Below are 24552 nucleotides of genomic sequence, written 5' to 3' on the forward strand. Positions count from 1 at the left end.
TTGTCTTAAGGGCAATTTTGTGAGACAGTTATTATTCCATTATGTATATATGAGGAAAAAAGGTCTAGAGAAGTAATTTACCCCTGATAAAACAACCAAATATTAATTTTTAAAACAGAATTGGTGAAAGTAAAAGATTAAGAACCTCTAAAGTATATATATATGTATGTGTCTGTGTATATGTATATGTATATGTATATATATGTGTGTGTATACATGTATATATACATGTAATATATATGTATATATACACATATACATATATCCTCATTTAAGTTCTTAATCGTGAACTTGGAATCACATTTCTGTATCTTTAAAAAGTAAAGTTTCAATAAAAATCCATTAACTATTTTCAAATATAGCAATCCTCCTGTCCAGCTGTGAAAAGTACTAGATGATACTTATTTGCCATTTGTGTTATTTACGGTCCATGACTTTTATGGTAACTGGTTCCTATTATTGGTTTCTATTAATGTAAAACATAAGTGAACATAAATGAGGCGTGAATCATTTCTTTTTATTAGCCCACAGTCTTCACTCAGTGCTTGCAGTAACTCCAGCTGTGTCTTGTTAGTGATAACCTATTTAAAGACGAGATCTTTAATGATGAGAATATGATTAGAAATCTTTGTCCATTTTATATCACTTCTCTCGTGCACAATAGTAGTGAAAAAAGAAAACAATAGTAATTGATGGCACAGCAAAATCTCAAGCCACCTCTGATTTGTGTTGTGCTCTATATGATGCTAATTAGACGGCCAGCGGATTCTAGTAACTAGTATAAGTCACTACTAATTTAAAGGTAGGACACGTTATAAATCATTTTTCACAATTGCAGCTTCTGGACTTTCCTCTGCTATATATTTGTGTGATTAAATGGTTGTTATTATATCAAAGTTGTTAAGCAATAAAATTTAGAATTTTAAATAAAGAACACTTAAAATAATTAAAAATAGGGCCCTTCTATGTTTTGGGGGGCACCAATTAAATATAAGATTTGGCATTCACCTAAAAGCTTTATTTTAATGAGAAAACACTTGGTATCCTATTTCTGTTTATAGGAGTGCCCTTTGGAAGCTATGCTCCGAATCATTTTTAATATCTTTACTTATTCCAAAAGGAGATAATTCTTTTAAAATTATATAAGAAGAAACATGCTTTTTAAAATTAGAAAGCTAAGCAACCTTTAATGACAAGTTTACCAGTTCTAGCATAAAAACTTTTCTGATGTGAGGAAAATTCTGCTTAATTTAAAAGAATTTAGTATAATCACTTATACTAGTGTGAACGTTTCTTGAAGATGTGTGTTCTTATGTCATGTATTTTCTAATTCAGGAAAAAACAAATTGTTCCTTAAAAATAACTTAGTAAACTTGCTGTTCTTTGTAGATATTCAGTAACCCTGGTCAACCATAATGTGATAAAAAATTCCCCACAATAAAATATTTACCTCCTCTGTCTTGTCAGGGACCCTTCCGTGACATTGCTGAAGTATTGAAGCAGCGCTACAAGCCTTTAGAGCCAACTTTGCGGTCGGAAGAACCAATCAGTGAGTTAAAAGCAGCCAGAGAGGACTTCAGAAGACAAGAATGGACCAAAAACATTCATGACAATATGTGAGTTCTCAGCTTAAAAAAATAGCGGTACCACGTTTGGTGCCTTAAGTTATCTAATATTTTCTATTTCCTAACATTGTAGAGATTCTTTTATTTGTGAGAAAAGGTAAAGTCACCCTTGACCTGTCAGAAGCAACCATTGTTCAACATGCAGATGTTTTAAATAAGGTCAACATTGATGACAGTATGGATTGTGAGTGTGTGTGTGTGTATACAGAGGGTGCCAAAAATGTACACAGTTTAAGAAAGGAAAACTATTAAAATTGTAATATTCAATATATACCAATAACAAAAGATGAATACAAGTCACATTTGACTTCTGCAATTACAGAAGTGCTCAAAGTGGTTACCATCAGCGTCCAGACACTTCTGATGACAGTGAACTACTGCTTGAGCAACACTGACCAAAGTGTCCATTTGTATACATTTTTTTGGCACCCCTGGTATACATATATATGACACCAGTTATATTGGAGTAGGGGACCACTGTACTCCAGTATGACCTCATCTTATTATATCACAATCTTTAATATGTTTTTTAATTTTCTTTTTTGTTTCTTTTTTTCTTTTTTTATATGTTCTTTAAAATAAGCATAGGAAGTAGAACAGTAATATTTTACACATAAAGTGTGGATCCAGAGGGGTCCTTTTGGAAGTCATTTGAAAGCTTTGGTTGTTTATTCTTGTTCCTAAAAATACTTATTCCATTTTCTCATGCCTTCTTGAAGAAAATGATTTTCCTTAATCATATATCTTTATATATGAAGCCAGGATATTATATAAGCAGTTAGTAAGTAATTGCCGAGTACCTTTTATGTGAAAAGCTCTCAGCTAGATATTGTGAGAAATATGGAGGGATGTTGATTGATTCAGTAAATGCTTACGTGTCTGTTGTAGGTCTAGGCTCTAGGGAGATAGGCCCGAGGGAGATTGACAGTCTCTGGTCTCATGGATCTTCTGTGCTTCTAGCTTTAAAGTGAACCAGAAATCCTAATGAAATTCTGAGGAATGACTATAGGAAAGCTACTCAAAATGGTCAAGAGTGTGTGAAAGACCATAAGTGCCATGACTTTTTTTTTTTTTTTTTTGTAGAGTTTGCTCTAGTCTCTGATGATCTAGGTTTTGATAGGGAAAAGAAGAGAAACAATAAAAGCAGGTTGATGGTATGAAAAAAAATAGTAATGGTAGGAAAAGTTCACAGAATAACGAGAAGACCCATTTGTTTGAAACTAAGTTTTATGTGAAATACAGTAGAAAGTAAAACTGTGTGAGACTTCAGGGCCAACGGTACATTATCAGTAGATAATGGATAATTATTTCATGCTTTTGAGTAAGAGGATGTTATAAAAAGAATATGAATTTGTTGATTGTGAGACAGATGTATTTAAGAAGAAATATGCTGGAGGGACTGAAACCCATTTGGAGAATATTGCAGTAATTCTGGTGAAAGGTAGTGCGATAGAACTAAGGTGACGGCCGCATTCAATATGCCACTCTTTTTCTTTACTGTCTTCTTTCTGTATTTTCTTCTTTGTGTACATAATCTCTCCGATCGCTTCTGTTTGGAAGACATCAACTCCCACCTCTATGCCAATGATTTCTCTAAATCTCGAAGACCTTACTCCTGCATTCCAGATTTGTCTTTTCCATTGCCAGCTCTGTGTGCATCTCCACCAGATGTCCCAAACTCAGTATGTCCCACATTGTCCTGGTATTTTTGGCCTTGAGTGTGATTTGCAGCACCAGCCATCTGCCCAGGAAAGGGACTCGCGAGTTAGCCTGTTCTCCCTTTTACAGCATTGTCCTGCTCCTCAAATCCTGCCTTTGAAGTAGCTCTCAAATTCAGCCCCTCTTTTCCAGTCTACTACTCTAATTTAGGCACTTACAATGTCTGCTTTTAATTGACGTGCAAAGCCTGCCTGGGTCTGCCCAGTGGTACGCCCATTCAGCATATTACCATTACACTAGAGAAATTTAAGCAAACATTTATTTAGCCAAAATGCTTTCAAATGGCTTTTTATCAACTCCAGGAAAAACGTTACTTCCTTACTGCAAGACACAGGCCATTTAGGATCCGATCTACGCTCCTTTCTTTAGCAAATCTTCCACATTCCATAGGAAACTGTGCTCTAGAGAGGCTCAGATGCTTCCATTCCCCTTTACAGCCTATGTTTTCATCTGTTTCCATGAAGGAATTTTCAACCTCCCTGCTTTACTCAATCTGCTCAAATTCACTTAAAAAACAAATAAAAAAAGGAGGGCTTATTTACTTTTTAAAAACGGAAACCGCAACACATGTTTTTTAGAGGCACTGGCTGTTAACCATTTCTTGTATGTCTTACGCAGGTATTTACTTTTTTGCATGTGCAATTATATATGTATATATTTTTAGATGTGAAATGGGACAGTGCAAGTTGCCTAGATAAGTGGGGAAAGAAGTCATTATTATTAAGAGGTGGGAGAAATGGAAGACCACGATGGCACCAGAGCCTTCAAAGTACGTGTTTAATTTCCCCATCAGAATGGCAGAGATGGAAAAGAACGGGTGATCATAAATCAGGCAATAGAGGCTTCACTCAAGTCTTCTGAGAGGAACTGAGGTCCTAGAAGTTAATACCCCTATTCACTGTAAGCATCCTGGCTGACTCCTGGAGACTACAATTATGCAGACTACAACCGTATCCAAAGTGCAGTGGGTTTAGGACATGGCAAAAGAAGCCGATGTCCATCTGTGTTCTCCTAGACAGAATAATGCCCTCCTACAGAGCTGACAGCCTAATCCCAGGAACCTGTGACTGTTCCCTTATATGATAAAGTCCTATAAAGAGGACTTTGCAGATGTGGTTAAGGATTTAAAAATGGGGAGGTTATCTGGATTATCTGGGTGGACCCAGTCTTGTCACAAGGGTCCTTAAAAGTGGAAGAGGGAGGCAGAAAGGTATTTGACTACATACAAAGTCGAGTGATGCCATGTGACAAGGACTTCAAGATGGAGGAACAAGCTGCAACCAAGAAATGCTGGCAGCCACTAGAAAGTGGGGAAACTAAAGAAATGGATTCTCCTCTAGACCCCCCAGAAGGAATACAGCTCTGCCAAAGCCTTGATTTTAGCCCAGCGAGACCCATTTCCAACTTCTGGCCTCCAGAATGCTAAGATAATAAATTTCTATTCTTTAAGCTACTAAGTTTGTGCTGAGTTGTTACAGCAGCAATAGGAAACTAATACAATTGTTCTTCAAATCAAGGAGTTACCTTACTAGATCAGCCTTCGGCATTTAGTTTCATTATAGACCGGAACTAAACTTGAGAGAAATCCTTCGATCCCTAAGGATTCACCATTCTTCTTCAGGTTTAGGGTAAAGTGAATCTGACTGTGTTGAGCTTCTCTGTCAAGAGAAGTTTAGGATTAAATCATATTGTAAGGATATTTATTTTGAATTGGTATAGGTTTTCATGAGAACCGGAGTACAGACAGCTCAATAGCTGTGTCAACATCTTTTCAAAAAATAGGAGGTGTTCATTTTTTGATAGTGATTGGAAGGGTGGCCACACTTTACCTTGTTCAGGTCTTCCACTGGACCTGAGAATTAAATCGCCATAAAACAGATTAACTGGAGGAAAGTGTACAGATTAAGTTTTACGTGACACAGGAGCCCCCGTACGGAAAAGAATACCCCAAAAAGTGGCAAACCCTAATGCTTATATATATGTGTATATATATATATATATATATATATATATATATATATATATATATATATATATATATATATATATATATATAAAGTTGAACAAAGAGAAACAATTGTTAAAAAGTAACTGAAATATTTGGGGAGGTCAAAGGAAGAGAAAAGTTATTTAACAAGGTCTGTTGGTACAGACTTCTCTCGGCCTCAACTCCCCTGTATCTGGTGATAAGAATGTTTTTTCCACTCGCAGTAGAGGAAAGGCAGCTGTCATATGGGAGTGTTAGCTCCTGATTTTAGGGCAAAAAGCAGAGCTTAGGTCCCTTTCCTTTACCTGTTGTTTTCAAGTAACTTTAACTCAATCCTTTACCAAAGGTGGCATTATTGGGGGTATATTCTGCCAGCCTTCATTATGCAGAGTAGGTGAAATGAGAGACATCCTTTCAATATATTCAGTGACATGGTGGAAGTAGCAACTCAATTTCCTGAGCTCCTACTCATTGTTGAGTAGCTACAAATCTTAGGTATTTGCCTTCACTTCCCTCAAATTCACAACCCAACTCAGACAGAAGCCTTGGTAAATAGAAGACTACTCATTTTTCAACCTTTTAAGTATTGTTTTAGTTAAGTATCAGTACCATTTCATAGACAAGCACCGTAGGAAAACTGTAGGAAAGGTTAAGAAACTGGAACTTCAATTAACAGTTTTTAGAAAGGGCGTTTGAAAAAATGTGATTTATGTATATAGATGACATCTGGGTTCTACTTGTCACTAAAGAATAGTGGTAAGAAAATTTACCACACCTCCAAACTTTTTTTGACTTTTGTGATTTTTTTTCAAACACTTTAGACCTTTACGATTTGCATATTTTTCTGAACTGGTATTGTATTATGATAAATAGGGATTATCATATATTTTCAGAGAATGTGTTCTTAACAATTCAACTTTTAATTTGTAACTCTTCCATTTATTTTAATTACTAGCACAGTGTGCAACATTTATTAATCAGCACAGCCTTTTTAAGTTAACATACCGAATTAGCTAACCCCATTAACACAGAATACTCCAAACAAGCAGTAATAGGAGAGGTAGTTACTGTGCAAATCGCATTACACATGCGGGTGCTCGAGGGCACAGTTAAGCATGATTACCCTCTTTTGATCCAGTATTCCTCTGCCTCTCCCAGCTAATTTCCAGTGGAAATTTACAAAGTGCTGCCTTCATTTTCCCAGCTTAATTTTTCTAATGAAGTTCTGGTACTTTGTAACACTGGGGATACAGATAATAAGGCTGTATATAATTAAGAAGTTCTAGAATTTGTCTACAAAAAAAGCCCTTTATTAGTTTGACCATAAAGTGAAAACTGTGCTCTCTTTTTTTGTCCACCGGTTCCTCAAAAAAAAAATAAAATGTGTTTGTATGTGTGTGTTTTAAATAAATGAACACAGAGTACTGGAATTCCATTATTATAAGCAGAAGTTTAAAGAAGTTTAAGATTTATAACATCAACGTAATGGTGATAATTTAGAATACTTTTAGTGATATACTTGAAAATATCACGAATGCTTTCAGTGTCTACAGTCCGACAAGTCATAAAAAAAAGACACTTTCAATCTTTTTGGTGAGATTTTTATCATATTGTAAGCACTCTTCCTAACATATGATAACTAAAGGTTTGCCAGTTGACTTTCAGTCAGTTTGTGAGGCATATGGATTTTCTTTGTGAAAGACCGTCATTTTATGTCACACTTACTTCTTTATATTGATGTGGCATTTATACATCCCACATTGTCCTGTTTCAATTTAGGGTTCAAAGGGGCGACCAGGGGGAGAGGCATGGATCAGAAGAGAATTGAAAAATTAAAGGTTGAGCAGAAGTTTGCCAGACAGAGCAAGGAGACTGGCCCAGAGGAGGTGGCCTGGACAAAGCCATCTTTAGGTTCCAAAGTGATAGCTCCTGGAGGTTTCGGTTTGCTGTCTGCGGTATCTTGAAAAGCTTAGCTCATAACTTTGGTACCTCGTGCAAAGTGGCAGCAATGATGTGGAAAGTATAGGTGGAGCCATAAGTCCCACGGTAAAGTGTTTGCACTTGACCATGTAGAGACAGAGTAAAAGCGTCATATTGTTTCAATCACCGGATTGAAAGGATCAGATAACTTAGAAATAGCACTTTGTTAGTTATGTCCGTGGTGAAGAAATGGGTGTCACTGGTGAGGGAGACCAGTTAGGAGGCTGGTGCCTTAGTCCAGTCCAGAGACAAAGAGACTTGTAAGAGCACAAGGACATTGGTGGTGGATGGGAAAACAGAGGTTGACAAATCGCTTCATAGGTAGCACCCTATAAACCCTCAATCAACCTGATGTAGGGGGTAACCTGCTAATAGTGTGCTCAGGGGCACAGATAGGGTCACTGTCTTAGAGCTTTCTTATTTGCCAAGAACAAAGATCCATTCAAGGTAACTCATACAAATAGGATTTGTATGTTGATACATTAATGATAATAACTAATTTGAAAAATAAGACTGTTTTTGAAACAGTCAAAGGATGTGTTTAGAGAGATACAGCGAGGAATCTTATAGAAATATGAGGCCTTCTTTACAAAGAGAAACATATACCATTATACAGTCTGACCATTTATTTGCAGTATCCACTGATGATTTAGTATGTTACCTCTTTAAAGACTTTGCCTGTTTAACTTGCATGAAAGCATTTATTTCCATCCTCAATCAAATGCTGCTCTTATGATTAAAACTTAGATGTACCTTTGAAGGCAAGTCCTTGGGATGAATCCTGGCACTCACTTACGATTGTCTGTCCTATCATAAGAGGCATGAGACGGGCGACTCATACACTAAGGTCTTTATTAATGCAGCTTGTGATCTTCTGAGCATGTTCCAGGGTTTTGCTATAAGAACAGAAAAAACAATTGGCATTCCCACTCTGTGTGGCATACAAGATAAAACTGATAAGACGGTAAATTCTCAAGACCCTATTTGCTATGCTATCATCTCATTACATTACAATTTCTTGTGTATAAAGTGTAGGAGTTTTAAACACTTGAAGTCTAAATCAGTTTATACCCAGTCTGAAGTGATGGAAACATATTTTTGTTTCTCTTTTCCCGCATGACAAGAGTGATAGTTACTTATGTAAGAATCCTGTAGGTATTTCATAATGCCTAAATAAGAAAAGACATCTCTTCCAATAAACAGTGGAAAATGTCAGATGTGTCTTGGTATTAAAGCAATGATAAGACATGTAATTTAGCAGCTAGTTACATGCCTAGTTAGTTGAGAGAGAGGCATGTGTCATGGCCCACGCTTCCTTAGTCTGATATCCGCCATTCTGACACTGTGGCCAAGTCTGCCCCCCCGGGACGTATAACACCCCAGAGACCGTTACAAAGTTTGGCAACAGTATCTGTGAGCAGTGGATAGAGTAACTGGGAAAAGATTCTCTGGAGATCTTAAGTAAGACATGATAAGACTGCGGAAGTTTAGCCTGTCCTGATAAGAGCCAGTATAAGCACCCTGGGAAGAATATACTTTTATTTTCCAGCAAATTCACAAAAGACTTATAAGACCGTACACGTGCGTTCCAAGCGTTTACGGCTGACCTTCTCCTCATGCCACTCCCCCACTTGTGTCTTCTTCCTCAGTTTCCATGTCTGTCTAATGAAGTCTGACCTGTTTGTTAATCTCAGGTGAGAGGTGCTCTCTCCCCACACTGTTGTTTTACCTCTCTCGTAACACTTCACTTTCCCCCCTTTATATCATTGTAGTTATTTGTCTTTCTCCCTCATTAGATTTTAAGGGTCGGAGGGTGAGGGATCTGCTTACTCACCTTTCTATACCCAGCGTGTCTAAGTACAATGCATTGGACACAGTTATTTGAGACACAGCTGGTATGAATCCAGTCATCCAGACTTTATAGTATACTCAGACTTTGCTTACTGGGTGCAGACCCAGACCTAAGTATCCATTTCAGTATTGAAGGAGCTGCTGCCTCTAGGGAAAGCTCAAGGCGCGCTTGGCCTCCCCTGGCCTCTCCTTCCCCAGCGACGTCTCCATTGCCCTCAAGGAACAGGAGTGGTCAGAACCACACGTGGCCATGTTCCACTGAGGTTTATGTCTCTCCAGAGTCTCTCCTGACCTATCAGGAGGCGTGCGGTCAAGTGCTGCCCTGGATTTGCTCCATGGGGAGAACCCTAGCTATCCCTTCTTTTCCTTTTTGGCCAGTGCTTAGAGAGTAAGGCTTTCCTCTCTGAAGGAACATCGGCACTGTCTCTTGTCACACCTCAGTTTTTGCTGTTGAGACTCTGAGGGCAGATCAAGGAGCACTCCCCCCATTAGAAAGATTGGATCACACAAATTCTGATGTACATTTTGGGACAAACCTGTACTGGTTTGCTGTGTCTTCTGCCTCTATCCTAGGCAAAAAGACATTTGCTTGCTCTTGCATAGCTCAGTAGAGAATGTATTGTCACCTGGAGCCACATTCTTAACTTAGTGAAGTGTCCTTTTATCCCACCTTGTGCTTAGTGTATGTATTTAACTAGGAGCCCTTTATTGGAGGGGGCTGATCTAGGATGTGTTGGGTGTTGAGACTCTTCCATAGGCCTGCACCTTGATTTCTAAAAATCATTATGACCACGTTCATTTCGAAATGATTCACCTAAGCCAGAATCCATTGTGTCTGGATCATTACCATACTGGACCGTCAAAATGTATAGCTACATAAAAATAAAGCAAAACGTTTTGCAGTTTATAAAGATATGTAATACATCACTTTCCATTTTCTCCTTGGCAGTCGTCTCCACTATCAGGCAGTTCATGATCTACTTTGAGTCTTTTCCGTGAAGGACCCATTTTTCTGGCTGTGGCTCCTTCCGCATTCCCTTATATGCTCTAACTCACCTCCATACTTTGCATATGTTGTTTCTTCTATCTAAAATAGCCTTCACCAGCTTTTCAACATGACTGACTCTACTTGTTTTTCAGTACTCAGCTGTGCCATACATGGTCTGGGGAGATAGCTGTTCCAGGCCCCACCCCCAGTAACCTGTGTCACATGCAGGCACATTATGAACACTGTGCACGTGCAAACATGTAACCTTCCTCTGTGCCTTAACTGCCTCTTGTGCACATATCCATCTCAAAACTTAACACATCCCACGGTGTTGCCCCATTCTCCACCTCCTACCCCAAGGTAAATTCCTTTTAGGCACACATCATTATATCCCAGTGTTGTCAAGGTATTTCGTATATGGAAGCATTTCACTTAACGTTTGCTTACGAATACATATTAAGGTAGTAGAGAAATTAGTGTGGGTTAAAGTGGGACAGTTATGTTGCCTAGGTAGGCTGGGTGTTAAGCTGGGTTTTGAAAAGTGAATAGTGCATGGATCAGCATTTCAGGAAGAGGAGCATGGATGGACAAAGGCAGAGGTAGGAAGAACATATAGTAAGAAAGAAAGGAAGGAAGGAAGGGAGGGAGGGAGGGAGGGAGGGAGGGAGGGAGGGAGGGAGGGAGGAAAGAAAGAAAAAGAAAGAAGGAAGGAAGGAAGGAAGGAAGGAAGGAAGGAAGGAAGGAAAGAAAGAAGGAAAGAAAGAAAGATAGAAGGAAAGGGAAGGAAGGAAAGAAGGAAGGAAAGAAGAAAGGGAGAGAGAGACAGAGATGAAAGAATAGAGGGAGGGAGGTAGGGAAGGAGAGGTAGGAGACCAAGTCGACCCAGTGCATTCTAAGAGGCCTGACAGCTGGGCTGAACAATATAGGTCAGAACCAGTAGGCAACAGGGTTCATAATTTGTATATTTGAATTATCTGGCAGTGAAATAAATGGGTTAGAGGAAAACCTAGAATTATGAATGACAATAGTAGCTCTGTAAAAATTGGCTCAAATGAAAGAGAATTAGAAGGGGAAGAAAAGATAAATGATAATTGTCTTCTTATTTAGAAAACAATATTAAGTATATTAATTCTCAGTCATGACTATAGTTGCAATGGATCTATTTTCCCTGAAGCTATAGTAATTGACTATTTTTAATTTTTGCTTCCTGAGACCTCTATCAATTGCTCTCTAACTGCTCATTCAAGTAATGACTTGTTTGTACATAACACTATGTCTCCACATATTTAAGAATTTCTCCCAAATCCGTGTTTTTATGAAATAATAAAAGATGATAGGCAAACCCATATCTTCTTCTTTAATATGGTTTTCAGTTAATTGAAATTTACTCACTGCAAGCATAAAATACCTCTGAACATGCACTTAAAATTGGTAAAAGATAACATTGTCTAAAGTAACTGATAGTTATCTAAAAGTTTGATTATACTAAAAATGATTTTTATGGTTTTCAAATCTGTTTATACTTCTGTAGAGTAAATCCTATTTAGGAAGTAAGTAATTTCTTCATAATTTGACAGTAAATATTTAAATATTGTTTACAAAACGTCTAAGTATTTTTGGATCTATTTACATGTGCACATACATACCTGCACTTAAGAATATGCATACATGTTACTTTAATGCAACATCATGGCTGAATGAAGGTAAAATTAATTTATGGATGGAGAAATACTAGTCTTTCAGCCTTGTCTACTTAGCCATCCATTCCGCTGAGAAAGCAAATTTTGTTCAGACACAAAAGAAAAATGTACGATTAAAATGCAATTCAGAAGTGAAGTGCAACAGCTGGCTCACAGCACCTCCTCTGTATACACAGGGACATTGGGGCTACATTAATTTTTGTGTGTGTGATGTCTATCCCATGTGCAAATTAACACTGGGCGGACCATACTCTGTCTTATATGAGAGCTCTTTTCCCAAGAGAACACATGCTGTGCAATTGTGTACAATTCAAAGCTCTGTGTTCTGTTTGTTTTTACTTTAGATAGTGTTAGGGAATATTTTGTTGGCAAAAATATTGAAAAGGACTCTATTCATAAGCATTAAAAAGAAATTGTAGAGAGGTGTAGAAATTGATGAACTGACATTGCTTTTCCTGTGTATTATATTTTAGACCAATGTATTAATATAGTGGTAAAAACAAAATTTTTAGTTGAATTGAGATTATAAATGCCCCTTCTTTGGCTTAATTACATGAGATAATATATGTGAAAATATTTGCATATGGTAATGGCTCAACAAATTTGTAGAACTTCAACTTAATGTTTTTCCAAATCTGAATTTCAGAATATTTTTCTCGGCATAATATTTTCTTTTACTACGTATATCTTTTGATTTCCCAGAGCTTTCTCTTTTTCTTTAACTATTTCTTTTATCTGAAACATTATCTACCTCTAATTTTACTGATACCGTATGTCCTTTGATTATATTAATTAAAAATTCCTGAGGTTTACTCCTGTTTCCTGCATTACATCTGTTCCCTCTAAGTTATCTTTTGTGTTTGGATTTGTGTCTTCCCTTCATGTTGGTCGTTTCCCCAACTGGTAATCCATTCTTGAATTCATATTCGAAAGGAGACTCTACGAGTCAGATTAAAAACAGTGTTTCTGTGCAAGAGTGGTTTTTTGACTGATATACTTGATTGCACTGTGGTACGACCTTTTAATTAAGAAATCCCCAAATGTTGATATTTGAAGTTGCTTCTCTATGACTCTCAGTATCTTTTGAGAAGCCGTATCAGTCTTCTGAAGGAGGTAAGTGAACAGTCAGTTCACTTAGAGCAGGGTGTCCAAACTTTTTTCAACGTTTTTCACCAAGGGCCATATGCAGTAAAATACACAAACAGCCGGGCCACTCACTCAAGGTGAAGTACGTATTGCCTCACCCGGTTTATTTAAGTAAACTAAATATATTTTTGGAATTTGCTGCGGGCCAATTAACAATGGATTGAGGGCTGCAATTGGCCCGCGGGCTGCAGTTTGGACACCCCTGACTTCAAGGGATGAGCCAAGTAGGGTCCAGTGGGCAAATTTTGAACGAAAATCCCTATACGCATTCTGTGCCTCCCAGCATCTGCCATTCCTGCTTTCCCTGAGATCTGTGCTCTCTGATGTCAAGGTGTCTGAGAATAGGCTCTTCTTGTGGATACGTGACCTGGGAGAGGAACCTGGGGGTTTATCCCTCCTTGTATAGACCTAGCATCTGTTTTCAGCTGTATCCCTCACTCTCACCCTCACCTCACTCTCACCTATGCAATAACCGTAGCGTTGGTTTCTGAGCTTTTCTGGGCTTCTGAGGGACAAATGGCCCCTCTTCTCTTTGGCCTTGCCCTGTTCTGCGATTAGACTTCAGTGTTTGAACTTTCTATCTGCTTTCCACGTGCCAAAGATTTGTTGGTATTTTTCATCTGCTGTTTCTCTTCTTTTGTTATCTTTCCTCTTGTGGGTTTATAACTTTTTTTTTTCTTCCTTCACTCTTGTTTCAGAGGGTTTTGGTGCGGGAGCTAAATAATTCACCAGGTTACACTGAAAGCAGACCACAATCTTAGACGTTCTGGGAGAGTTTATATGGGTTTTAAAAATTTGATCTTTTAGTTGACCATAATTAATACGGAAAATTGCTGATGGAGACGATGATGAGAGCTACAATGGCAACCTAGTTCTACTTTTATTCTGACTTTTATTTACTGGACACTTGCCCTTTTCAGCCTCCTTAAGAAGCTCTACGTATATTAAGTTATTCATTTCCTATAAATCCATGCAAAAGGAAAATCTCATAGAAGTCAAGTGACTTGCACAAGGGACCCAGCTATCGAGGGCAAAGATAAGATGTGAATACAGGTCTGGCTGACTCAGTAGCCTCGTTATTCACAACCGCTACTCAAATTGCCACCCTTATTTGGTTGAGTTAAGATCTGAAGAAAACCCACTTCAATGAGAATTGCCTGTCTCGGCCATCCTTTTCATTTTTGGATACCATTTTCAAACTAAGAACATTTTTACTTACATGATGAGTTGGGAATTATTTGGCACCATTCAATAATAAATGTGGTATTTAACATTTTCTCTATTTACAAAGTATTTGAGACTCACAAAAACTCTGTGAAGACAGGTTTCGTATCTCCACTTGAAGAATAACAAAGGAAGATTCATAGAGGTTACCAACAGTGATGGAGGCAGTGATAGAACACCTGAAGTGGGACTTAATTACGTGCGTTCCCGTCCCAAGCCGTTTTCTTTCCACCATACTTCTAAATCCTTCTTTTTTAAAAAAATCAAATGTCTCAATAAGTCAAATTAAGACTATCACATTAATGTTCTTTCAGGTTTTTGCCATTTTCTTCCTACCATAAGAATAAAAAGTACATCCCATCAATGCATTCTTCGAGCAAGTATGGTCCCAATTCTCATGGACGTCAATGTTTCAGAGATGAAAATCCTAAGAAATGGATCTGTGACAAAGTGAGTTAGTGCAACATTTTTAAATAATGGTGTCCCTTTTAAATGGCTAAAAATATACACTGATTATAGCAAATATAAATAGTCTCATTACAGTGAATGCCGTCCTGGTTACAAAATTATTTACAGCTGTTTTATGTAACAGGGTTGCTGCTGACCTATGTCAGTAAGAGATTTGTTTTCAGGGGTTTTGTTTGCTTGTGTGTTTGTTTAGTGTTGTGTTCTTATGTTTTATGGCTCAGCTCCCCTGTGATCAATGGCATGGATCATTATCTTTGGCAAAGCCATCCAGAATCAAGGCTTGAATCTGTGGTCACAGAATGGAGTTAAGCTTAAAGCTGAGGCATGGAGACCAGTGCTTGAGTCTCTCCATCTTTGTAGCTAGGTCAGTAGCTAAATAGACAGACAGACATAGATATATCTGTGATATAATATCTATATGTATATAATAGAGAAAAGCAGAAAGCAAATAAATACCAGGAGTGCCAAAAAATGTGTACAGTGGACACTTAGGTCAGTGTTGCTCAAGCAGTAGCTCGCTGTAATCAGAAGTGTCTGGACACTGATGGTAACCACTTTGAGCACCACTTGTCATTGCAGAAGTCAAATGTGACTTGTGTTCATCTTTTGTTATCAGTATATATTGAGTATTGCAATTCTAATACAGTTTTCCTTTCTTAAAATGTGTATACATTTTTTTAGCACCCTCTGTACTTCTTATCTGATTCCAGACTATTTGTTAGCCCTTAGATAAAAATTTCTAAATTGGGAAAACATCAAATATCTTACACTATTCCTGAAAAGTTCTTACTATGCGTTTAAGCTATTGTTTAGAAGTTAGAAAATACAACTTACTTATAGAAAAATTGCACAGATAAAATGAAGTAGTAAATGATTTTCTGGAAAGTGGTTAGGGCCGCTGAGTTCCTTACATTATCAAACCTATTGGTTCTATTCATAGTCGGCCGATGAGAATTTACTCATTTGCACACAATCTCCTTCCAAAAGGCTTTTAAGGCCAGTTACTAAGAGGAAAATACAATAAAGGTCATGTTCTAGAAATGAAAATAAGGGGAAATGACCTTAGATGAGAAGAGTGCCTATACCCACAAAATGAAGGAGGACATCGCTGTGGTAGCTAGTCACCTAGCGTGTGGATGGCAAAGCTGGAACACAAGTGGCGGAGGTACACTCTTTACTCAACAGGAAGAAACACATTAGGCCTTTAAAGAAAATAAGACCTTTCCTTACCAAACTCTAACAAAAGTTCCTGTTTAAAGGACATTGTAAACATGGGATAAGTCATACGAGGGAGTAACTTGTATACTTCAGAAAGTGTATTTTTTTATTTTGCAGCTACAAGGTCAACTTTCAAATAAATTGGTCTTCTAAAACACCAAATAATAATTCCATGGCATAAAGAATATACACAATGAGTGGTTCAGTTTGGTCTACTAATTGATGAACCTAAATGTCGGTGACAATGTTATTTCATAAAAATCCCCACTAAAACTATTCTAGCATTTGTTTTTACCTAACATGCAACCATGCAGAATATAGGCTAAGAATTTAAAATATTTAATTTTATATTCTGAATGTTCATAGTGTGATCTACATACCATTTCCTTTCTTTCTTTCTTTCTTTTTCTCTTTCTTTCTCTCTCTCTCTCTCTCTCTCTCTCTCTCTCTCTCTCTCTCTCTCTCTCTCTCTCTCTCTCTCTTTCTTTCTTCTAGTATAATTTCCATTTTATTTTTCCCCCAGAGAATATTTCTTCGGTCCTTAAGGACTTAGCTCCTTCCATGGGCTTTGGTGGAGGTCGTATTATAATTATTTTTTTAAATTTAAGTTTATTGGGGTGACAATGGTTAGTAAAGGTACATAGGTTTTAGATGTAGAATTCTGTAATATATCATCTATATATCTCATTCACCATCCAGAATCAGTTATCCTTCCATCACCATATATTTGATCCCTTTTACCCTCATCTACCCCCACCCTCTGGTAACCACTATTGTCTGTGTCTATGAGTTTTTGTTTCTTCATTTGTTTGTCTTGTTCCTTTGTTGTTTTTTTGACATAAACATTTTGCTCTTTTATGCCCTCTCACTATTCTTTTTCATTCAAGGAAGGATTCAGCTCTTTAAAATATAAATGATTTTCCTTAAGACATTAAGCCACTTCAGAGTAACAAAGATTTTTGTGCAAACGTTTCTTTCCCAAAATAATATTGTATTTTTAGTTTTATGCAACAGATTCATTTCATACATTCTGACATATTCCGAGGACACCATTTATCTAGTTGAAGTAAACAAGTTCATGGAAATAAAAAGACTTTGGATATTTATTAAAAAGAAAAGTATTTTATTTTGTTCTTCAGAAGAATCGTTTGGCCCTGTGTACTTTTAGAAAGTATACATAGTTAAAAACTTAATGACAAATAATTATCTTTGTAGACCCTGAAAGTTAAGTGAGAAAAGTGACATTTGTCACAACATGGATGGATCTTTGAGATTATAATGCTAAGCGAAATAATGCAGGCAGAAAAAGCAGAGAATCGTATGATTTCACTGATATGTGGTATATGAACCCAAAGCAACAGAAGAACAAGACAAACAAATGAGAAACAAAACCTCATAGACACAGACGATAGTTTAGTGTTTACCAGAGAGTAAGGGGGGCGGGGGTGTTAGATGACGGTAAAGGAGATCAAAAAAATGGTGATGGAAGAACTGACTCTGGGTGGTGAACACACAATGGGATTTATAGATGATGTAATACAGAATTGTACACCAAAATCTATGTAACTTTACTAACAATTGTCACCCTAATAAAATTTAATTTAAAAAAAAGAAGAAAGAAAAGTGTAAGAATACATTTAACAAATCATTAGTCTGCTTAACCCTACACAAAACCATGTAGAAAAATATTAAATGCAGACTGAAATTTCTCTGTTCCTCCTTCCCTCCCTTTGTTTCCTCCCTTCGTTCCTTATTTCTTCCCACCTTCTTTCTGATCTCTTCAAATAACTGTAGTGAATAAATAAATTATCCCTCTGTGTAGCTAATATAACCTCATAATACTACGGAGATACTCATTCTATTATGTATATGTAAAATCTTAGCACTATTAAAATATTTTTTATTTTGATTTGGTATTAAGTGACTTGCATGCTACTTGAGACCAATTGCTAAAGCAGACTTACTCTTTATTTTTTTATAAAGCTTTGTCTCTTGATCTTTGAAATTATAGGCCACAACTTACTCATTTTTAGTTGATTGAAGACAGTTTTAGGCAGTGTACAGCTGTTAAGTTCAAAATGTTGAAGAAGAAAAAGACTAATATGGTTTTATGCTTCTATTATGGGGAGATGGACTATTTACAAACATTTCAGTGCACATATGATTTAATTGAATGCAGTCCATCAATTTCAGCCAAGAAACAGCTCAGTTAAGTATATTTGGTTCCTGTTCCTCAAACTTTCTATGATGTTTTAAGATTGTCTGCATGGAGAATTTTCTTTCTCTTTTGTCATCTGCAAGCACGAACTTTATAATTTTCAAATGATTTGTTACACAATTGTATTAAAGGATATCAGTTGAAAGAAAATCAAATGTTAATTAAATATTTTTTCTCTAATCACATTCACATTAAATGAATTAATATATCAAATGTTAGTTAATATTTTTGCTTTAATTTTAATGCCATTAATTTGAAGAACACTATACAAAGACATCACAAAGTCAGCAAATTGAGAGCAAATAATACTATTTTTTCCTTGAAAGTATGAAAATTAATGAAAAATAACACACGTATATAGAATTTTTATGGAAAGTATAGAAATCGATAATAAAGTAATGTATCATATAACTATCTTACTCATAATTCTTCGATCTATTTGTAAAAGGCCCCAAGTTAAATTGCTAGATTCTAGCTCTGTGTCTTAAATGGTCAAAATTTTTAGGTTCAAGGAACCACTTTGTATTTATAAATTCTTCTTTGTACTGATTTCAGTATTTAAAACAGAAGTGAAATTAAATAAGGAGAATCTATCAGTCACTACTAATTTCATCGCTTTGGTTAGGTCTAACAGAGTTGGACAATAAAAATTTCAGTATACTAAAAACATTCTTTTGGTTGTCAAAACATTCACATATGTTCGTATTTACCGAAGCAGAAATGATGGTCTAAGGCCTTTATCTCAATTGAAATTACTTTTCATGTTCACCTTAGACAACTGACTTTAATGGAAGCGTTTCGTGTTTTCCCTTGTTTGCAAAATTCAGGAAGAGACTTTTTAAGGTGGTTCGTGTTGCTAGAGCCTTGCTCACATGCCTTATTACAGGTGAATGACAATAGAAGAGCAGCTCTTCCTTGTTATTTTCCCGTGCATTTTCGTCCCAAAGAGGATTTGATAAGCTACAAAGCATAAAAATATGGAATCCTCCAAAGAATGGAGTTAGAGAGCCTAAGCATATTGCACAGAACATAAAGTTGACCTTTACCGTCTATGGCTTTTGGAATGGAGTGGGCTGTGGAACACATCATAGATTTAATGTGGCACGTCGCTGTCTGCAGAAACTTGGGTGGGACTGTGACTGCTTGCCCACTGCACCCGGTGATTGAATCTGCTGTCACCAGCATCCTGATAATAATGAACATTCGGCTTAACGACTGTGATTATCATTATCATAATTGATATGCCAGTGCAGTATGTGGGGAGCGTTACGGCTGAATCATACAGCAGTGGAACAGGCCTCAGTTAGGGATAATTTTACGTTTATGCATTTGATTGGGGTAAAATACGCCTTTCTGTTTAAACAGACCAGCTTCATATAATTTTAAGAAGCTTTCTGTACATGTTGATTGATGATTATGTACTTGCTGAAAAACGTCCCCTTTCTCTTTGTTTGTTTTGTGTTGTTTCGTTTCATTAGTAAGTGTAAACAATTAAATAATTAGGTGTAATTGAGGGAAAATATTTTGCTTATGCGGATGGCCATCAATAATCAAATATTCAAATTAAGGGTTTTTGTTTTGTGGGTTTTTTTTCTGTCTCTCTCACAATACATCAGAGACTGAAATTCTTCAATTTCCCCTCTTTCATTACTCTTGTATCCATCTTCTTGAGGTCAGTGGGTTGTAGGAGAAGTATAAGTTTATACAATTTTTATTATACGTCGATAGCTGCTTTGGTATTTGCATATAAAATTTATATATACTCTACTATGCACTTTAGAAAACTGGACACACCCAAATATTGTCATATTGTTTATTAAAATAACGTCTAACCTATAGAGTAGTTTAAATGTGTAATGTTAAGATGTATACATTTACAATACCTTTGCTTTTTAATCACTGTCTTGTTTCTGATACATTTATTACATTCTGTAGTACTTTTTAATCAGAGTTTTAAAAATGGCTTCAGAAGAGTCTCTTACGTGAATTTTAACCTATGGATGAAAATAATATGTGCAGTGTTGTGTCCAAGATTTTTAATAGATTAGATAAGACCATTGTTAGTCTATAATTATTAACCTAAGGGCTCAATTTTCATTTGAGTCTAAAATATTACATTTGAGTGATGAGCAAGCCTAATGGAATGCATTTTTATAAAGCATGGTAAGCCATGTTTAAAAACTATTTTATGACTGCAGTAAAGTCTGAGATTGAAAGATCTCTCCATGAGATGAGTAATAAGCGTTCAGCTCTAAAGAGACCATGGCAGACATTTCCTTCTGTGTGAGGCCTGTAAGATTTACCTTACCCCAGGTAAGCTGCTCTCCCTGGCGGTGCAGCTGTACACGGTGGCATAGGACAGAATCTTTGACAGCGAAAGGTTTTCTAGCTTGTGTATCAAATTTTCCTCTGAAAGCTTTGGATCCCATTGAGATTCTTGAACTTTATGAACAGTTTCTCTTGACCTTTATCTTTAAAAATTCAACATATTCTCATCTTCTGTCCATTATTGCTAATCTAGAATAACGAGTTAAATTCTTCATCTGACAAAGATTACGAAACGTGTTATCTGCACTTTTCAGCAATTAAGCTCTAAATTTTTCTTAAAGGCCTCAACTTACATTGTTGTGGTTGTTGCTGTTGTTGGAAACTACGTTAACCTGTCAGTGGGAATTTCAGTGGTCCAGACTTATTGTCTTAGTTTCCATGTATAGGAGCATAGCTTTAATTTCTTTTTGTGACCTCCAGATATGATATGACTTGGCAAAAGAAGAGGTTTACCAAAATCAAGAGCCCCAAATGGCTAGAAATATAAGTAGGAATTAGACTTGGTCTCTCAGAAAGGGGCTGACTTTGATCTTAGGAATCACGGAAGCATTACATGAACACAAGAATTAGCATTCACACTACTTATTCAGTGTCATTCTGGCTATGTCTGCAGGTTTGGTGTAGAGAAATCAAGGGGGTATTTGTGTGTCCTTCTAGGTAGGCCTCTGTCAGACCACTTAGCAATAATGTCTGAACACTCCCACTGCAGCGAACATTCGTATACATACAGCTTTGCCCTAATGAAGTCCTGAAAGTGAAATTTCTGAGTCAGGGCAGTGATGGCTAGTTTGATGTGTCAGCTTGAGCAGGCTGTAGTACCAGAATTAATGGTAGTTTTTTGTAGAAGACTGGCAGTAAATTTGGAGAGATGTGAATTGATAATAGAAGAATTAAGAATACAAATAACCTTAACACTTGAAAATGAATTGAATATGATAGAGTAAGAAAGAAAGAAGTTCATTGATTACTCCTAAGTTTCCATAAGGGGGAAAATGAATTTATGGTGATACTATTTATTGAGATTGGAAAAAGAAGAGGATCAGAATTTGGGGAGCAACTGTCGAGAAGAGATCTTGAGGTCAGTCTTGGACATGTTTGAATACGGATGACTTTGATTCATCCAAATAGAAAAGTGAGATAGATAGCTGAATATATAAACCTGTTGCTTGGAACAACAGTCCTGACCAGAGTCACAAAACTGAGTATATTTGATTCATAAATTGTAATTGAAACTATGAAAGCCAATGAAATAACCTAGAGTAAAAACACAGAATAAGAAGAGAGGAGATCTGGAATTTCTGAGGAATACTAATATGTCACTTGGAACAGGATAAGCCTGTAGAAAAAAGGTAGATTAAATTGAAGAAAACCAAGAGAATATGCTTATCAAAGAAGTCAAAGAAAGATAATGCAATACGAATAAAGGAGTGATGAGCCATGGCAAATGGTGCTATGAACAGAAATAAAATGAGGCCTGGAAAAGTGCCGTTGATTTAGCAAAATGAAAGTCACTGGTTACTTAGCAAGAGCTGATTCAATAACAATATGGGGACTAAGCCAGACGGAAGTAGGTTGAAGGGGAATAAACCAAAAACAACAAAAGAACAAGACAAACAAATGAGAAACAAAAACTCATAGACACAGACAGTAATTTAGTGGTTACCAGAGGGTAAGGGGGTGGGGGTGGGAGATGAGGGTAAGGGGGATCAAATATATGGTGATGGAAGGAGAACTGACTCTGGGTGGTGAACACACAATGGGATTTATAGATGATGTCATACAGAGTTGTACACCTGAAATTATGTAATTTCATTAACAATTGTCACCCCAATAAATACATTTAAAAAAGGGGGGGCTGGATTTATTGAGTGCAGATAATTTTAATAAGTTTGGCTGTGAAAGGGAGAAGAGAGATTGATAGGGCAATAGCTATAGGGAGATATATGGTCAAGTTTCCTTTTCTTTTTTTTTAATGGAAGAAGTTTAGCATCAATTATTTTGTTTGTTTACCCTTTTTTATTGTCTTAAAATGTTTGATTGTGAGTTTTTGTTCCTTGGAACTTTATATATGGGAATTCTTTGAAACTTGATTTAAAGTGCATTTCTTCAGAGAAGGTTTTTGTTTGTTTCTGCCAACAGCAAGTGGTACTGCCCACCTGGGACCTCTGAAAATTAAATTTTGGTTTGACATCCAAACCTATATAGAAACTTTTAGGAAATTCTTTTTTTTTTTTTTTTTGTCTCCACTCAACCCAGGACCAAGAATGAGGTGGGGTCTTTCTCAAAGTCTCCCTAGTGGGGTCTTTTACTTTTTATAGCTCACCTACTAAGAATGCTATTTTTCAAGAATGCTGGTTATTTAACGTCCTACTCCGCTGCAGCCCCAGGTGTCCATTTCTTGACCATGTGCCATGTTACACCCAGGCATGGGGACTTTATAGATAAGTATATGGCCTAGTATATTTTGATCACTTATGTAATAATGATATCCTAAATCTCTAGTGCTTTTTGTATGTATCATTTAAAATTTATTATTAGTCCTATTTTCATGTGTTAGCATTATAATAAGTTATTTAGAAAGTCATAATAAAATCACATGAATAAATTGACCAAGTTCAAGTTGATTAAAAGATTAATTTGGTTCTCATTAGTTTAAATGTATTTCCCATACTATATAGTTTATGTTTTAATATTATAAAAATTAAATATTGAAATTTAAACATATCAAACATCTAACTTGTGTTTCTTCTAAGGCAAATATGTAAAAGCTTGCCATCAAGTCAAATTTTCATGTACAGGTAACATTTCAAATCCTTTGTATCTTTCAGTTGATTTTATGGGAAAACAGTCCTTTGAAAATTATTTTTGGTAAACTTCCAAGTTGGTGCTTAAAACTTTTTTTTTAAACTCTTACAAAAAAGCAAAGGAAACCAGTAGTGACACAGACTATAAAAAATAAAGGACGAGCCAAACACTTCTCTTCATTTTGTTGCCTTATCACTTGATACCACCTTATACATTGAGCACCAGTAAGTTCCCAGAACTCTACTCACCTGTTTCACACACTGGGCTTCCTGCCTGGGCATTAATTTGACGAAATTGTTCCATTGTGAAAATTATTATTGTGGATTTAATTTATTTTAACATACTTAACTGAATAGTTCCCAAATTATGCCTAAGTGCAATATAGTTTTCCCTACAGACATTCTTCACAGGGTGATTTAACTGAACTTTTATATTCAGACTGAAAAATTGCTAGAAGTCATACTACCAGACTGATTTTGAGAATGTTACAATTTGAAACTTCAGTTCTATTAAGTGGCAGTTTAATAATTGTGTGATTAGTTCTGGCTTAATTTACAAATTGCTTCTTCGGTGACTGTTATAAGGTTATAAACTATTAAGGAAAATCTTAAATCTGCGAGCATGTTAAAAGTTTAACAAATATGAAATATCAGATGACTAAAAAGTAGTAACGATGGTCTTGGCAGCAACTGACTTTAAGAATATCAATTAAATACTATGAGGGTACAAAAGTAGTCAAAATATATTTCACAATGTAGGATGTAAGGATATAGATGTTGACCTTACTTTCTTATTAAATCTATTCCAAGAGCTATTTGCAAAGAGTTTGCTCACAACAATTGGAATATTTAATAAAATCTAGTTTTCCTCCTTTGTAATTCCTCAGTTGGAAAATGTGGTCCCTTGATGATGATCTAGGGCTTTGAAGAATAAATGGATTTTAAAGAGAAAATTAGATGGTACTTATTATGCTGTCTCGCTAGCAATGCATTGCCATTTGTCTGTTGTATTATAAATGTCTTGGTTTGCCTACCCTCTTCATTTAATCATGTAACTTGCCTGTAAGCAGCATGAGAGAAAAATATTGCTGTATTCCTCTCTCAATTGTTTTCTTTGCTTATCCCAGACAGCTCACATGGCTTATGCCCAATACGGGCCTGCATCTCCTCCCCGACACCTGGTCTCTTCCAAATTCCCTTCATTTACACAGTCACCCACTTAAGCCAAACACTAGGAGACAACTAGTTTCCTCCCTTTCCTTCCTTTGGAAAGCTTTTTCCTAACACCATCCCCTC

The 24552-nt window shown here is 36.4% G+C and overlaps 1 protein-coding gene across 5 annotated transcripts in view; it reads left to right on the plus strand.

Moving 5' to 3' along the window:
* Positions 1–24552, plus strand: part of SPATA17 (spermatogenesis associated 17) — a 202516-nt gene that overhangs the window by 76562 nt on the left and 101402 nt on the right. For 3 of the 5 annotated variants that reach the window (XR_013992660.1, XR_013992662.1, XM_081039202.1), the window contains exons 8-9: positions 1468–1616; positions 14535–14670. Coding sequence is in view for 1 of the 5 variants with exons in the window: in XM_081039202.1 (XP_080895328.1) it covers positions 1468–1616; positions 14535–14670 (285 nt within the window). In the remaining 4 variants the exon portion in view is untranslated. The remainder of the gene's footprint in view (positions 1–1467; positions 1617–14534; positions 14671–24552) is intronic. The other 2 variants (XR_013992661.1, XR_013992663.1) reach the window with 1 other exon arrangement.

The sequence above is a fragment of the Rhinolophus hipposideros genome (genome assembly GCF_964194185.1).
Source record: "Rhinolophus hipposideros genome assembly, chromosome: 26".
NCBI lineage: Eukaryota > Metazoa > Chordata > Mammalia > Chiroptera > Rhinolophidae > Rhinolophus > Rhinolophus hipposideros.